This window comes from Myxocyprinus asiaticus, chromosome 23 (assembly GCF_019703515.2).
Source record: "Myxocyprinus asiaticus isolate MX2 ecotype Aquarium Trade chromosome 23, UBuf_Myxa_2, whole genome shotgun sequence".
NCBI lineage: Eukaryota > Metazoa > Chordata > Actinopteri > Cypriniformes > Catostomidae > Myxocyprinus > Myxocyprinus asiaticus.
In genome coordinates, this window is record NC_059366.1 from 2,938,342 (window position 1) to 2,956,556 (window position 18,215).

At 40.4% G+C, this 18,215-nt stretch overlaps 1 protein-coding gene across 1 annotated transcript in view; it reads right to left on the reverse strand.

Moving 5' to 3' along the window:
* nrxn1b (neurexin 1b) overlaps positions 1 to 9,340 on the reverse strand; it is a 582,675-nt gene extending 573,335 nt beyond the window's left edge. Inside the window, exon 1 of the mRNA XM_051650892.1 lies at positions 9,083 to 9,340. Coding sequence (XP_051506852.1) covers positions 9,083 to 9,325 — 243 coding nt within the window. The 5' untranslated portion in view covers positions 9,326 to 9,340. The remainder of the gene's footprint in view (positions 1 to 9,082) is intronic.
* Between the last annotated feature and the right edge of the window lie 8,875 nt (positions 9,341 to 18,215).

The following is an 18,215-nucleotide window of genomic DNA, read 5'->3' on the forward strand; positions in this document are numbered from 1 at the left end:
GAGAGAGGAGAACCTTCCAGAAGAACAACCATCTCTGGAGCACTCCACCAATCAGGCCTATATGATAGAGTGGCCAGACGGAAGCCACTCCTCTTTAAAAGGCACATGACAGCCCACCTGGAGTTTGCCAAAAGGCACCTGAAGGACTCTCAGACCATGAGAAACAAATATTGAACTCTTTGGCCTGAATGGCAAGCATCATGTCTGGAGGAAACCAGGCACCGCTCATCACCTGGCCAATATCATCCCTACAGTGAAGCATGGTGGTGGCAGCATCATGCTGTGGGGATGTTTTTCAGCGGCAGGAACTGGGAGACTAGTCAGGATCGAGGGAAAGATGAATGCAGCAATGTACAGAGACATCCTTGATGAAAACCTGCTCCAGAGCGCTCTGGACCTCAGACTGGGGCAAAGGTTCATCTTCCAACAGGACAACAACCCTAAGCACACAGCCAAGATAACAAAGGAGTGGCTACGGGACAACTCTGTGAATGTCCTTGAGTGGCCCAGCCAGAGCCCAGACTTGAGAGATCTGAAAATGGCTGTGCACTGATGCTCCCCATCCAACCTGATGGAGCTTGAGGGGTCCTGAAAAGAAGAATGGGAGAAACTGCCCAAAAATAGGTGTGACAAGCTTGTAGCATCATACTCAATAAGACTTGAGGCTGTAATTGGTGCCAAAGGTGCTTCAACAAAGTATTGAGCAAAGGTTGTGAATACTTATGTACATGTGAATTTTTTGTTTTTGTTTTTTATTTTTAATAAATTTGCAAAGATTTCAAACAAACTACTTTCATGTTGTCATTATGGGGTATTGTTTTTAGAATTTTGAGGAAAATAATGAATTTAATCAATTTTGGAATAAGGCTGTAACATAACAAAATGTGGAAAAAGTGAAGCGCTGTGAATACTTTCCGGATGCACTGTATCTTAATTATGCTGCCTCTTAAGATATCTCACTTTGGCCAAATTCTAAGGTAGCATTGGACATATCCTAGAGGTAGGCGATCCCAGAATGCACCGTGATGAGCTGGGCGGAAAAATAAATCCAAGATGGTGGATGAGGCGAGAGAAATGTAGATTATAAATATACTTATAAACCATTCAATGCTGAAAATTATCAATAAATAACAGCTTAATATGATACAAAAACCGACTATTTTACACAAAATGTGTGTGTGCTGTGCATATTTATGCTCATTAGAGGATCGCTTAGTTTCCTTTACGTCACATGTATTGAAATCAGTTGTGAGTTGTGTCCCATGCGCTGCACTTGAGGAGCACTATTTGAATGATTCGTGGAGCTTCCGCCTATGTAGAGCATTCCAAATCAGTCTCTTATGAGGCAGAATTTCAGCAAGGATGCTGCCATAGTAGACAGCTGCCTAAGTAGGCAGTAGACAGCAAGGCAACTCACTAAGTTTTGGAACAGACCCACTGTGGTTTGAGATGGTAGATCCATACACGATGGGCATCAGGGACTGACCAAATGCCAGGAAAGAGTGAACACCTCAGTCTGGTGGCCTGGCATATCATCTCAAATGAGACAGAAAGTCTTGTCCTGTCATTCATATCAAGAACTGAGAAGAGCTCGGCCCAAAGAGCTACTGATTTCAACACCACTTCCAGAAAGGCCATGGAAGAGAATCAAAATAGATCTATGTGAACACATAGGCCTACCTAGTCATCTCAGACTACTACTCATGATTTATAGAAATACTGCAGATGCCCACAACTACTACCGCAAAGGTAGCATTACAACAGAAAGCTACTTTGCTCGCTATGGCATAGTTGAGTAGGTAGTCGGCAACAATAGGGCACAATTCTCCAGCACTGAGTTCAAAGATCTGGCTCATGAGATATATTTTAAACACATTACCTCCAGCCGATACCACTCTCAAGGGAATGGACATGCTGAGAGAGCTGTACAAACAGCTAAGAGAATCCTCAAGCAAAATCACCCTCTTCTTGCACTCATGTGTTACAGATCCACTCCATGCATCAAAATACAGTAGGTGCAAACCCAGCTGAACTCTTGATGGGTCCCAAGATATGAACAACCCTGCCCACCCATGGCAGAAATCTGTTACCCAAATGGCTGAACACACACAAAAAAGAAAAATAATTATTAAAAAAATTAAAACAAATGATACTGCTGAGAAAAAGAAACAGGCACACCACCACAACCAGTGCCACAGCGTAAAAAACTTACCTCCACTACATCCTGTGGAATATGTTCTTACCAAACTGGACACCCAAAAGTCCTGGCTAACAAGAGCATTAGTGACAACTGGATGTGTCACACCACAGTCTTACCTCGTGGAGAGAGAACAAGGGAACATGCTCCGCCGCAACAGATGTCACCTTCATGATGTGCCTAGAGCAGAGCCACCAACACCTGCACTTACCACACAGCAAAATACCACAACCACACTTGGACATTGCACACTCGAGCTCGGGCATACCACTGAGCAAGATACAAAACAATATTCTAGAACAGAGCGGGGTTAAAACCATGACCGCAGATGGACCGATACAAAACCAGGTCTGGAAGTTTCAGCAGACCACCACAAACACTAGACTTGTAAAAGGGGAAAAAAGAGAAAAGACAGGTTATAGAAACATACTGTAAGGTTACTTTTGAGAAATGTTGTTGATTTTTGCTTACCATTATATAGAAGAGTTCTGGTGACAAGTTTAAATGTTGCTTAGCAGCCCTCGGATGGGTGAAGATTGTAGAAGTTTACGCAAATATATTTTTTTTTCTCCCCTTTTCTCCCCAATTTGGAGTCATCGTGGTGGCATACTGACTTGCCTCAATCCGGATGTCGGAGGATGAATCTCAGTTGCCTCCATGTCTGAGACCGTCAATCCGTGCATCTTATCACGTGGCTTGTTGAGGGCATTACCGCAGAGATGTAGCGTGTGTGGAGGCCCATGCTATTCTCTGCGGCATCCACGCACAACTCACCACGTGCCCCACCAAGAGTGAGAACCACATTATAATGACCACAATGAGGTTACCCCATGTGACTCTACCCTCCTTAGCAACCGGGCCAATTTGGTTGCTTAGGAGACCTGGCTGGAGTCACTCAGCACGCCCTGGATTTGAACTCGCGACTCCAGGGGTGGTAGTCAGTGTCAATACTCTCTGAGCTACCCAGGCCCCCACTCAATGCAATGCAAATGCAAAATGATATGCCTGAGGAGTTACAGTACATGTAATCTTTTAAAATACTGTATAGTACTATGGGACTCAGTCATGTTTAATATTCAAAGCAAATGTGTTTGCACTTTAAAAACGGGAAGATGTAACAGAACAAGGACTGGTTACACCAACATTGCATATATGATGTGGCATAGACGCATGGTGTGTAAAGTGTGAGACAGTATCTGATTTGTGTTACTGCTGAACAGTTTGTTATGCAGTTAACCCATACTTTCAGTTAAGTCACTACTCCGAGACAGTACATTGGAGTTTCTTCTTTAAACACTCAAAGGGTTCATTACACCACTATTTCTTCTAATAACACTTAAGCGTTTGGGCACTAAAGATGCAAGTTTGTAAAGTTTAGCATGCAGAATTTCCCCCATTCATCCATTATGCCGGTCTTCAGCTGTGCAGTTGTGTGGGGCCTTCATTGTCATATTTTGCACTTCATAATGTGCCACACATTCTCACTTGGAGACTGCAGGCAGGCCAATTTAGCATCAGCTTTATGAAGTGTGTTTCGGAAACGCCCATCACTACTTGTTAGTCTTTGACTGGTGTGCAGTGAGTGAAATGTAGCTTGTAAATCACTCCTTTTTGTTTTTATTAACATTTTACTTATTGTACCAACTTTTTCACAACTGGGGTTGTAAATGTAGAAACGTACTAAAGGTTTAGAGCTTGCAAACAAATTGCTCTGATGAATTTTATGTTTGCTACAATAGCGTTCAGCGGTAGATCCTTATGTCTGGGAGTGAAAGTGTGTTACACAGTTCTGGGAGGAGATAGTAGACAATTAGTTTGATGAAATGCTTTGTGTCTATTTCAGATTGTATACAATGATATAGATGATATTCTATAGTCTAAATTCCCATTTAAAGAGGTCATGACATGCCTTTTTCATAATTTTAATGTGTTTATTGAGGTTCACTTATAATATAAGTTTTTATTTATTTTTTACACAAAAAACACTCATATATTTGTAAAAAATGATCCTTTTCCAGTCTCATTTTGGCCCTCTGTCAGAAACGCTCGGTTTTGTGCTTCTTCTCCTGTAAGACTTGACAGTAAACGGCCAACGTTATGATTAGCTCTCTGCTCTTGACTCTTGACTTATTAGGTGTGTTCGACTTCATGCAGCGCTGTGCGGTCCGATAGGCGCCAAAACTGAAGTAGTGCATGACGGTTAGAAATCTTTCCGACTTGAGATGGCGCCAGGCGTCACTGTGATGTCTGCCAATGAAGTACTGTGAGAGCGATACAAGAGCAGCCACCTGGCACTGATGGCAACGCAGCTTATTCATTTATGTTTATTAATTTTTTTTTTTTTTTTTATGATTAAAAATACTGACTCATTTGTTGGTATTTAACTAATAAAAGCTTTTATTGGGCTTTCTTTTTGTACACACAGCAGGCACTGTAGGAGCACATAACCCTTTCAAATGAATTATGTTTCTGGTTATTTTCTGTAAAAGCATCTGTCTACCTCAATTCCACTTTGTCTGCAATAAATAAAACAAACATCATGTGATCTTCCGTGACTGATCAGCCTGATCTCATTAATATAAATAGCTATTTGTACGTTATTTTTTGTAACCAAGGGCATAGATTTTGCTTGAACATTGTAGGGGTTGCAGCGTGAAGTATTTATATGTTTCCATTGATAATGGTATAAATATTTGGGGGTTATAATTGCTTGTTTTGATTATTGGGGGGGTTACCGTACGTTTGGATTGACAATATAATATACAATATGGACATTTGAAAGCATCTAAAACGTAAAAGTTTTACTTATTTACAGCTTTAGAAACATAAAATATTGATGAATCCATTAAAAATATATTTGAATGCAGGAATCGATTACAAATATATTTGTACATTTTTACTGTTTTATATATTTTTTTTATATTTTAGATCCCTTAACCCTACCCCAACCTCTAAATATAAGCACATTTCAACAATATAAAAACATGTAACAAGTAGATTAATGTACAGTAGCAATAATTTTTGATGCAATATATTCATTTATATATATTTTTCAGCCGCTAAACTACTCCTAAACTTAACCATAACCATTTATTAAGCATATAAAACATGTAACAGGTACATACATTTAATCACCAAAATGTATTCAAAAAAATGGCCAAATTCAGAACAAAAGTAGTCCAAAGGGTGATGCGCTGAATCCGATGTGCTCCCTAACAGCATATAATAGCACTGTGTTAGGTGGAGAGTGTAATTTAATATATTAATCGCTGTAAATCTTCTCCTGATGCACTCCATAACGGCGCTGTCATACCTCATTCAAACATATACATCACGGAATATAAGCATTTGACATCATTGCTGTAAAAATTGTTGGTCGCTTTTTGAGGCAACAAAGAAAACCAACCAACGCAGGTTGACGGTTACGGCGGGCCTGATGGTGCTGCAGTGAATGGAGACTAAGATAGTTGAATAAAAGGCTTGAATTGGGGTCTGTTCTTCACAGAAAGCAGTCTGAAAATTTTTATTACATCTAAAAAATGTATGGATGAATTTTATTTAACATTTTTAAGTTTAGTCTTTGTTAAAGTGATACTCCTTTAAAACGTTGTATAGGGCTGCAGAAATCACACAGAACTGACTGTAATTAAAATGTTATTAACTGATTAATTCTATGAATTATTAAATATTAATCAATTTGAACAGTACACGTAAACATTTGTATGTTTCTATAGGTGTTAATACGTAAAATGCTGACGTCTAGATGCTGTCAATACATCAGTATTGTACGTTTCAGTGTCTATGCAAATGTAAGAGAATTTACATTTGCTTGAACCAAACTTTACGTAAGGATACATACGAATTCTTATGAGATCACACACTTTCACTCCCAGACATAAGGATCTACCGCTGAACGCTATTGTGCAAACATAAAATTCATCGGAGCAATATAGCCAGGGGCTATACGGTGATTCCCCCGGTGGATAAGGCGCTCGCGGTGCACCTATGCCCGCAGAGCGCCGCCACCTGGCGCGGACACCCTAAGCTCCTGTCCAAGCCCTGTTGGCTCATGTCATCCCTGACGGCTAAAGCCTACAATGCTGCTGGACAAGCCACCTCTGCCCTGCATGCCATGGCTCTCCTGCAGGTCCACCAAGCCAAGGCGCTGAAAGAACTGCACGAGGGTAGTTCCGCCCCAGATTTGTTGCAGGAACTGCGCTCGGCGACCGACCTCGCTCTCCGAGCGACGAAGGTCACGGCGCGGTCTCTCGGGCAGACGATGGCCACACTAGTGGTCCAGGAGCGCCACATTTGGCTCAACCTGGTCCAGATGGGCGAGGCCAACAAGACACGGTTCCTTGCTGCCCCCATTTCCCAGGCGGGCCTATTCGGCGACACCGTCGAGGATTTTGCCCAGCAGTTCTCGGCGGTCAAGCAGCAGACAGAGGCAATCCGGCACATCCTGCCCCGGCACGGCTCAAGATCCCGCACCCCGTTTGCTCGTCGCCAAGGGCGTCCCCCTGCTGTGACTGCACTGGCTCTGCTGCAGCCTGCCCCTTCGTCCCGGCGTGGAGCCCACCGCAGGAAGCCGACGCCACCCATCTCACAGCCGGCGTCGAAGAACCCATGGAGGTCCTCGAAGCGCCCCTGAGACGGGTGACCCAGGGACGAGGGAACCCACTCACGTGGAGCTGGTAAGAAGACCACTCCATCCCCCGGTGGAGGGCCGGGTGGAAAATCTTTTGTTGCCTTTTTGTTTGATTTCGCCGCATGCCCAAGTGGCTGTGGTACCCAACAGTTCAGCAAAAGAGCGGCTTCCTTCCTCCCTGGGTCACATACCCGGTGTGTACGGTCATCACCACGACTGTTCTGGGGGTGGTCACAAGGAGCCAGGTAAGTGCTTCGATGTCCCTAGACTCAGCACGGCCACGACGTGGTCAGCGAGTCTCTCCCCGCCGCGAGGCCCTAACTGCCGGTACGTCCAACAACGTTGTCCCCTTGGTCCCCCTCGCGCGGAACTTGGATGCGTGGCTCGCACTTTCCAATCCGTCGCGATGGCTGATCTGGACCGTCCGACTCGGCTACGTGATTCAGTTCACCAGGCGCCCGCCCAGGTTCAGCGGTATTCACTTCACCTTGGTCAAGGGCAAAAATGCTGCCACCCTGCGCACGGAGATCGCTACCCTCCTACGGAAGGATGCGATAGAACCTGTCCCTCCAGCCGAGATGAAGAAAGGGTTTTACAGCCCCTACTTCATCGTACTGAAAAAAGGCGGTGGGTTGCGGCCAATCTTGGACCTGCGAGTACTGAACCGGGCTTTACACAGACTCCCGTTCAAGATGCTGACGCGAAAACGCATTCTGGCGAGCGTCCAGCATCAAGATTGGTTCGTGGCGGTAGACCTGAAGGATGCGTACTTCCATGTCTCGATCCTTCCTTGACACAGACCCTTCCTGCGGTTCGCGTTCGAGGGTCAGGCGTATCAGTACAAAGTCCTCCCTTTCAGCCTGTCCCTGTCTCCTCACGTCTTTATGAAGATCGCAGAGGCTGCCCTTGCCCCGTTAAGGGAGGTGGGCATTCGCATTCTCAACTATCTTGACGACTGGCTAATCCTAGCTCACTCTCGAGACATGGACCTGCTCTAAAACATTTTACCTGAGAACATTTCAGCAATCATGACGTGTGACCAGTGGCGTCTCAGGGTCATAACAATCAATTATTTGACCAATCTTTGAAATATTGACAAATAAGAACTTGTGCATGTGTGTATGCACTTTAACCGGCAAAGTTTAAAAACATCATTTTAGTGCAGCGGTTGATTGATAGGTAGAAGTTTCACACTACAACTCATTGGTTTCACCAGACTCAAACAAGGGGAGTCAAAAAAATCTATCATAAAAGTCTGTCTACTGCCATGTATATGCCATTATAATAGATGCTACGCCCCTCAATGCCCTAATGCTTATAAACTGAAAACACGTATGACTGATAAAAATAGATCATGACAGAAATTTTACAGAGAGTGACGAATAAAGACTTCTTTCTAGCGCAACTTCTGAACATGATGTAATCTAATACAAACCAATGCACCAACAACACAACACCTCAACGCAATGGCATACAATTCATTGAAATGATGGATGGTGCACTTTAATCCAACCAGCAGCACATTAGAATTAAAAAAAAGCTTTTAAAACTTACCAATGAATTTCACTACGCAGGTCTGCAGTCAAGAGCGGTAACTTCCGATGCTCATGTCAACAGCTGACATAAATATTACTGAAGCTTTTGACTGGCTCAGGTACAAAGGCAAACTAGCTCCTCAGGCCATCATTGAAAGCTCGTTGCACATGCGCATGACGTTCTCCAGCTCTCCATTGATTAAAATTGAGGATGAAGGGCTAGCCCCACGCATAGCAAATGTGAACAATTAAATGGCTTTTACGCAACATACCTTAATAATAATATAAATTCTCAAAAGAATATATATTTTTTCCTGATATAACTGACATAAAACATGTTTAAGTTGTGGAAAATATATTATTTCTTAAAATAAATGTATGATGCCATGCAATTTGCACAACAGCGCCACCTCTGGCAGGGCTTAGCCCCACTTGCCCCTAATGTAGAGATGCAGCTGTGTGTGGCATGGTGTTCACCAATTATCTCTCGCAAGATTGTTGCATTATTTTAGAAGCTGTGAAGTTAAAAAGAACATCAGCTGTTAAAATTGTGTCTCGAGACACCTGTATTCTGCTCTATGCATCTTGCTTTTTTTAGCACAAATCAAATGAAGCACTGTTTGCTCATCTGGGTTGAATCTTTATTTGTGTAAAATCTAAAGAGATCTTGACTCTGTTTTTCAGCTCCTGTGGTTCTATTACCTGACGCAGATTCCGTGTTACTTTCACATCATGCCACTCATTGTCATTAAATTTCCCATTGACCGGCTCCACCAGAGCTTCAAATGCCCCGGAACCCAAATTTATGACAAGAGACACCACCCCGTTATTCAGCGCCAGGTTGACGAAGTCTGCAGATTTGCCTGTGTGCAGCATCAGTCCATTCCTCTGTAGCGTTTTGAATGACAGTGTGATCTCATCACTGCTGCTTTGGATTGGGTTCATAGAGAGATCGTAGCTGAAGTATTCTGACCCCTTGAATGTTGCTACATATTCTTCCTTTCCTGAAAGCAATCAAGAATAAGAAAAAAGTGATAGTTAAAAACCTGATAAGCATTAACTCACAGCATTAACTACAGGGTTTTATTCAATGAGGTTATGGAATAACTTTTAGGAACAACAATGCAATTCTATGTTCAGTATGTTGGCTTTGACAAGGCCAACATTGTTTTTGTACAAACTCTGGTTAAAAGTGCACTCAGTATTTTGTGGGCTAATTGCCAGGCCCAGACAGAATCTGTGTGCGAAGAGCTCAGCAGATTTCAGCAGAATTGGAAAATCTGTTGTTAACAAATGTTCTTTGCTTTTTTATTCCTTGTATATTTGTTTATTAAACATTTTGGCTAATTTGATTATATGTTCAGCTACCAATATGTGTATTACTCTCGGCTTCATTTAACACATTTTACCATGTTCAAATTCATTCCACAAAATTCTGCAGATTTTCCCTCAAAATCATTACAGAAAATGCAAAAAACAAAACAAAAAAAAACAAACAAAAACAAATTCCATCTGGGCCTGCAAACTGCTAACATTGTAAACATAAAGATATATGTAACAGATAAAGGTTGGGCAAGGATGAGGCAGGAACCGGCTGAACAGTCAACATAAAGTTTTAATATCAAACTCAACTTAAAACCAACATAAACAAATGTGCAGCGCGGCCACGTGCATCGCTCTCTTTTGAACCAGCGTCTCCGGCCGCCCCTTCTCTTGCTCTCCCGCTGATCAGCTAATTCAGCGCCGGCCGTGCTCCATCACAGCCCGGCCACGCCCTCCTCCTCGTCACAATATAGTACTAGTAAAAATACGTTAAAATTATGTACACTCACATGAGATGAGTCTGATCTCATGAAAATTATGTGACTGTGGCGACACTGTGTGCAAAATGATATTAGGTGGCTCATTACACATATCGCGGCAGTCCCAAGGTCAAATGTCCACTAAGTGGCGCTAAAAGCCAGTTTCAATGTTCTCCCGAACAGATGAGGTTTTTAAGCTTGATGCTCTATCGAGTTTTAAATCAACACAACCAACAAATCTGCCCTAAACTTTAAACATAAACTGATAGTTTCATAAAAGCAAATGTGAGATGAAAAACATTTGCTAAAGCAACCGTGTCATGTAGTTCTGCTTCTATGACACTTTCGGCTCATGTGTCAATTGAGTGATCTTTTGGAGCTTCATGTATAAAATTTGCCATAGATTTCATCATAAAAGTGACAACTCAGATTTTGCGTTTGCACAAACTTTTCAGATGTATAAAAGAGTACATATGCCAGAACCTCACAAAGCTCCCTTAATAAATCCCAGTTGGCGGAAGATTGTGCTTCCAATAGTTTTTACTATGCATAACCTAATCTGTATATAATTACTGTATACAATATATGTATATTCAGCTCTGGAAAAAATTAAGAGACTGGATTTATTATTTATATGTATGTTTTTGAATAAAATGAAATTTTTTGTTTTATTCTATATACTACTGACAACATTTCTCCAAAATTCCAAATAAAAATATTGTCATATAGTGCATTTATTTGCAGAAAATGACAACTGGTCAAAATAACAAAAAAAAGATGCCGTGTTTTCAGACCTCGAATAATGCAAAGAAAACAAGTTAATATTCATTTATAAACAACCCAATACTAATGTTTTAACAAAATCATTTTTTTGTGGAATACCCTGATTTTCAATCATAGCTTTCATGCGCCTTTGCACGCTTTCCACCAGTCTTTCACATTGCTGTTGGGTGATTTTATGCCATTCCTGGCTCAAAAATTCAAGCAGGAATTCAACAGACACTGGATGGAATGACTGCCATACATGTAAAGATGCTGATTTAAGAAACATTTGGAGTGGTCTCTTATTTTTTCCCCAGAGCTGTATATACTACTGTTTTTAAAGGTACGAGAAACTATAGAAGATAATATTCACACTGAAGCCTATATGTTATGTGTGAATAGAAGCTGTTGCTGCTGCTGCAAAAAAAATAATAATAAAAAAAAAAAATAATAATAATAACAAATAATTTCTTGTCTTTTTTTTAATGTAAAGAAATATCTAAACATCCATTAAACAAGAGCAATTTACCGGAGAATCATAATTATATACTAAGACTTTTATACAGAGAATATTTCTTACATTATTTTCTTATCCTCACACCACTGGGAAATTATCTTTGATTGTATGAAGCATAAACATAACTCAGGTAATATTTATAAATGGTTTTTTTATTTTATTTATTTATTTATTTTTTTTAGGATGTTTTCTATAGATCCTTAAAAGTTAGATTTTTTTTTTCTGGAAGCAGTATAGTATAGCAGTATAGCAATATACTGATAGTAATTAAGAAAAATATTTTTGCAGTCTAAAACACTGTCCGACACAAGCAGATTGCAGCCTTTTTTTAAATAAATAAAATGTGCAACGTGTAAACTTATCTTATGTTTTGTATGTTTTTTTTTTCATAATGTCTTTTAGTACCACAAACGGGGTAGTCATTGAGTTTCACGACTGGATTACCAGTAAATGGGGCAGGCAGGACATTTTATGCTTATGTTGTGCAGTGCTGCACCTATGAGTGGCAGTACAGTACCGTGTTTCTGATAAGACCTATTCAGATAGCTGACCACTAGTCTTTGCAATGTTCCATTCAACTACTGAATGCATCTGTTTTACCTGGCATTTCCACTTTAGTCAGTGCGCAACACAGATCATCTTTATTTGAATGTTGTCTTTTACCAAAGAATGTGATTTCTGTAATAGAACACAATTCCAAGCCTTTGGGAATAGAAAATGTCACAAGCTAAGAAATCCTCATTGTCATTAAAAGTACATGCCACGTATGATGTCATGGGAAAGTCTTACGAAAGCAAAGCATCCATTACTGATATTTCCTTTTTACATCTTAAATTAAATGCATTTTCAATTAGTAAAATTAATATAGCCCACTATCGGGTGCATAACAGTTACTTCTGATTTGTTACTAACGTTTTAAGCACTTTTTCAGAATTGTTTTTTATTCTAAATCAGAATCAGAATAAGCTTTATTGCCAAGTATGCTTACACATACAAGGAATTTGTCATGGTGACAGGAGCTTCCAGTACACAACACTACAAAACAGCAACAAGACTTTAAATTTTTTTTTTTATAAAAAATTGAATAAAAAATAAATAAATATTGAAAATAAAATAAAGTATATATAGAATACACAACAGACAATATATATATATATATATATATATATATATATACACACACACACACACACACACACACACACACACATATATATATATATATATACATACATACATACATACACACACATACGTAGTGCAAATCTAAATACAAATCGGTTATATACAGTGCAAGGGAATGTAATGGCAGAAAAGTTAGGATGTTTTGGATAAATATAAAAAGACTAAGCTGTGTATTGCACATTAATTATTGCTCAATGGGGCAGTTTTAACTGTTCATGAGAAAGATAGCCTGAGGGAAAAAACTGTTCCTGTGCCTGACGGTTCTGGTGCTCAGAGCTCTGAAGTGTCGGCCAGAAGGCAACAGTTCAAAAAGGTAGTGGGCTGGGTGAGTGGGGTCCAGAGTGATTTTTCCAGCCTTTTTCCTCACTCTGGAAGTGTATAGTTCTTGAAGGGAGGGCGGGGGGAAACCAAAACTCTCAGCAGTCCAAACTGTCCTTTGTAGTCTTCTGATATCCAATTTCGTAGCTGAACCAAACCAGACAGATATTGAAGTGCAGAGGACAGACTCAATGACTGCTGAGTAGAACTGTATCAGCAGTGCCTGTGGCAAGTTGAACTTCCTCAACTGGGGAAGGAAGTACAACCTCTTCTGGGCCTTTTTCGCAGTGGAGTCAATGTGGGTCTCCCACGTCAGGTCCTGTGAGATGGTAGTGCCCAGGAACCTGAATGACTCAAATGTGGGTTGATATATGAAAAGCAGAGTTTATAATCACTCTTTTCAGTTTATTATTTGGCCAGTTGCAGTTGCCAATTCACAAACACCAGTAAAAGAATGCATATATGTATAGTCAAGAGTGTGCGGATGGTGCGCATATATTTATGCCAAGTTTATTTTTTATAAACCCAGATGTGTGCATGGGAAATTGCACATTTCATTGCCCATTTTGTGCTTATGCAACGTCAGGCCCCTAGACTTGTACCCCGGTCGCAAGTGCAACGCTCTAACAGTTGAGCTACCATGCAATTTGATCACACTTATTTGATCACTTATTCGAATAAGCTTGGAAATGTAGTTGGTTATATATACCCCAAGAATGTTGTATGGGTAGTGTGGAACTCACATTTTTCTGCTTTCACGTAGAGTTGGTGTTTCTGTAGGCGTGAGAGGACCATCTTGACATCCTTGATGTGCTGTGCTTTATCTTGGGAGTAGATGATTATTTCATCGATGTAGGCGATGACACATTTGAGGAGGTCTCTGAAAATCTTGTTGATGAACGATTGGAACACAGCTGGTACGTTGGCCAGGCCATAAGGCATCACCTGGTATTCATAGTGCCCCCTTGTGGTGATAAACGGTTTTCCACTCGTCTCCTCTAATACGAATTAGTTTGTAAGCACTTCAAGTCAAGCTTAGTGTAGATGCGTGCTTCATGGAGTTGTTCAAGGGCAGATGGAACAAGAGGGAGTGGGTACCTGTATTTGATTGTTACTGTATTCAGCCCTCGGTAGTCAATACATGGACGAAGCCCTCCATCTTTTTCCTCAATGAAGAAAAAGCCTGCTGCAGCTGGTGAGGTGGATGGATGAATGAAACCTGAAGCTAGTGCCTCCTCGACGTAGGTCTCCATGGCCATGGTCTCAGGTCTTGATAGTGGATAGGCTTTGCTCCTGGGGGGTGCCATGGGGGACAGTAACTCAATAGCACAGTCCCATGGACAATGAGGAGGTAGTTGTGTTGCCCTGATCTTGCTGAAGACTTCAGAAAACTGAATATTCCTTGGGGATTTTGATTTGGGTTAGAATAACAAGACTCTCAATGCTAGTGGTTAAACATGGCATGGTGACAGTAACATGAAGACAATTTGACTGACAATAGTCTGACCATTGTTTTAGCTCACCCTGGTTCCAGGAGATGATGGGATCATGGATAGCCAGCCATGGATGACCCAGGATGAGGATATGCTTAGGTGAGTTGATGACATAAGAGATTGTTTCTGTGTGAAATAATCCAACTCGTAGTGTCACTAGAATGGTTTGGTGAGTGATGCCTGTGCCAATGGGTGCATTATTCACAACAGTGATGTTAATGGTGGGTATGCATGGTACTGTAGGGATATTGAGTTCTTGTACAAGATCTTGATGAATCAAATTTACAGCAGCCCCTGAGTTGACGAGTGCAGAGACACATTTTAACATCAAAGGAAAGTTCGATGGGAAGAGAAAAACTGGTGTATGGGACATTTGTTCTAGAGTTTTGATATTTCTTGCCTTTGTGAGGGTAGGCAGAGTTTCGATGTCTCCTTTCACCACAGTAGTAACACAGTCCCTCCTTATGACGATGATCGCGTTCTTCATCAGAAACTCTAGCATAGGCGATCTGCATCAGTTCAGGAGCTTCTGGGCATGCCTGGACTTGACTATGGACTGATGGTTGTGACTTGGAGCTAATCCTTGAGCGTGGTGAATTGTGCAGTAAATTATCAATCCTTACAGCCAATGAAATGAATTCAGTGAGCGTTGAATCCTCTTGAGTGCGATCTCATTCCATCCACTTTGGGCTGCTAATGTCCTGAAGTGTATGGCTAGGTCAGTTGCAGAACGTGAACCCTGGCATACATGAAGCAGCTGAACAGAGACATCTTTACCTCCCTCTGGGTATTCAAACACTTCATGGATCTGGGAAGCAAAGTAATCGAATGACATTTGAAGTTGTCTATCATTCTCCCAAACAGCTGAGGCCTAGTCTAACGCTTTTCCGGTAAGTAATGTCATCATACATGCACATTTCTTTGAATCCTGGCTGAATGACTCTTGTTGATTGGAGAAATATATTTTACATTGATGTAAGAATTCCTTACATTTCTCTGGTGAGCCATCAAATTTATCAGGAAGAGCAAATCTTACCGGTGTAGCTTGTGGGGATGGAAGAGAGCGGATGTAGTGGATGAGGTTCTCATTCGCAGCTCTTAGGTTGTTCAGTTGTTCTTAGAAATTTGTGAGAAGTTCGCTCTGGTAAGCGAATGCAGCCTGGAGCTGAGAAACTTCTGCTGGATTCATTGGTGGCGAAGTATTCTGTGAGGGACTCGACATGGAGGTGAAGGTAGAATCCATATGCAGGAAGTTTATTAACAAACAGCAAACAAATCCAAGACACAAGGCAGAGACATAATCGTTGATGCAGGCAAAATAGTCATTAACAGGTAATCAGTCCAACCAGGCAAACAGAGCATAACAGTAATCCAAGAATCAGTAATCAATGAAGCAGGCACAATGGTCATAACAAGAAGGCAATAAACAGGCAGTGGGAATAACACTTGGTAAGGCAGTGAAACTGGCAATACTTCACAAAGTAACAATGGAAAAGCATGGCTATTTATATAATGCAAACAGGAAGTCACCATAGAAGAAATGGTACAGTGTCAGTATTCGGGAGAGGGCTCCCTCTGGTGGTTGGCTGAAGGGATACCAGCCTCATTCATTACAGCAGTTCACTGCTGAACCTATTTGATCATAAAATAATGACCCAAAGGGTGAGGTCATATATTTTTTACAAATGTGCATGTCTTTTGTAACTACTTAAGGTTAAACATAGGCTACACTAAACACCCTGGACGTGTTTTAAAGAAGTCTCGATTAGGATTAACAGGTATTGCTCTAGCTGTATTTCATCAAGACATGCATACAAGTCAATCTTTAAAGGACAATAAAAGGCTGAAATTGATCACATCCATGTTGATTCATACAGATTCTCTCTACAGATCAGTTTTATTTTTGAGAGTCAATTTCTGTATAGGCAGATATTTTACATTTACAAGTCTTATCCACAGATACTGAACATTTCTACCACTGTCCAGTCCTATCAAATAGTGGGGCATGTTGTCACACTAAGTAGTCATAATGGTTGCTGTTTCTGCTTTTTATTGACACGATCTGAGAAGAATACCTTTTTATGAAATTAGCTATATAAATAAAAAGGCCATCTTCCACAACAATTTAAAATGTAACATATCTGAATATAAAATTGATCTAATGACTTTTCAGTTTAATTTAAATTGTTATGCATTTTTGAAACTCTAAACAACTCTGACCTAGCATTTATGAAAATACTTTTGTCCTGAGGACAGGATTTCAACTTTTGTTCAAAATCTACCTTCATTATATAGTTGCTTTGCCATATAGTTGACACTCACCTTAAAGGGTTAGTTCACCCCAAAATGAAAATTCTGTCATCATTTACTCACCCTCATGCCATCCCAGATGTGAATGACTTTCTTTCATCTGCTTAACAAACAAAGATTTTTAGAAGAATATCTCACCTCTGTAGGTCCATACAATGCAAGTGAATGGGTGCAGCATGTGCCAGCCAGATTTCACTTCAGTCTACTAAGACAGACTTCACAGAGGATGAATTGATGCAAACTCAAAGACATGGTATTCTTCATGAACCACAGTCTGAAACATGGGCTCAGGATGGAGTTCACTAAAATTACCTGCCAAAAGATTCCAGCTGGACTGCGATGCTTCTCACTGAATGACATCTATATCAACTTGGTCAAAGGAGGGACAACACTCAAAAAAAAAAAATATATGAACTACATAGAAAATGAGTTAACCACTGATGAAAGCCATCATCAGCCAAAATCAAGGGACAATGCATCTACATGTATTAAATTCGGGATGACTTCAAGAGCTTTAACACTAAGGGCTGTATTTCCATGAGCGTGCAAATCACAGCGCTATGCGCAGCGACCTGGCACAGCTTCTCATCCAATTATCGTGAGAGTGCTAATTCGCAAACTGTGGGTTTCGCAACTGTGTATTGTATGTTGAAGTGGTGCAAAGTGCAATTTGCTATTTTTTGAGAAATAGGTCGTTGCTCTATGACGTTTGAAAACCACGTCTTAACTTAAACCATGCAAAGTTTAAACTCAGTTCATGCATTTGCAGTTTGGAGATTCCACCAGCAGGTGGTAATAAAGTTCACATCCAAACTCTGATTGTCAGGGACATAATTTGATGTTGCACTATATTTTCAGAGTTTTATATGAGTCTATATATTATATATATACGCTACTGGCAGGGTTGGGAAGGTTACTTTTGAAATGTATTCCACTACAGATTACAGAATACATGCTGTAAAATGTCATTTGTAACATATTTCGTTAGATTACTCAAGGTCAGTAATGTATTCTAAATACTTTGGATTACTTCTTCAGCACTGGTAGATTTTTTCACTTGTTTTGACTATAAAAACTCTGCCAGTACAGTAAGACAAAATACACATGTTAAAAATACATTCTCTGAAAAACCTAAATATCTAATGCAGTGTTGTTTCTAAAACAAGATAAATCAAATTGATCTTGTTTTAAGGATTTTTACATATTTTTACAGGAAAACAATACAAAATTATTATCAAGAATATGATTTTTGCCCTAATATCAAAGGTCTTACTAGAAAAAAAGAAATTATGATCTAATGTGAATTTTCTTGATAAAAAAATATGATCGTGCCTGGTAGCGTGCATGTAAAATGGCTAGAAATAGCATTTTAGCTTAGCATAAAGCTGACAATTTACACAAGGTTATTTCTATTTCTTCTGCTACAAACTTCAAACTTACTTCTCTGT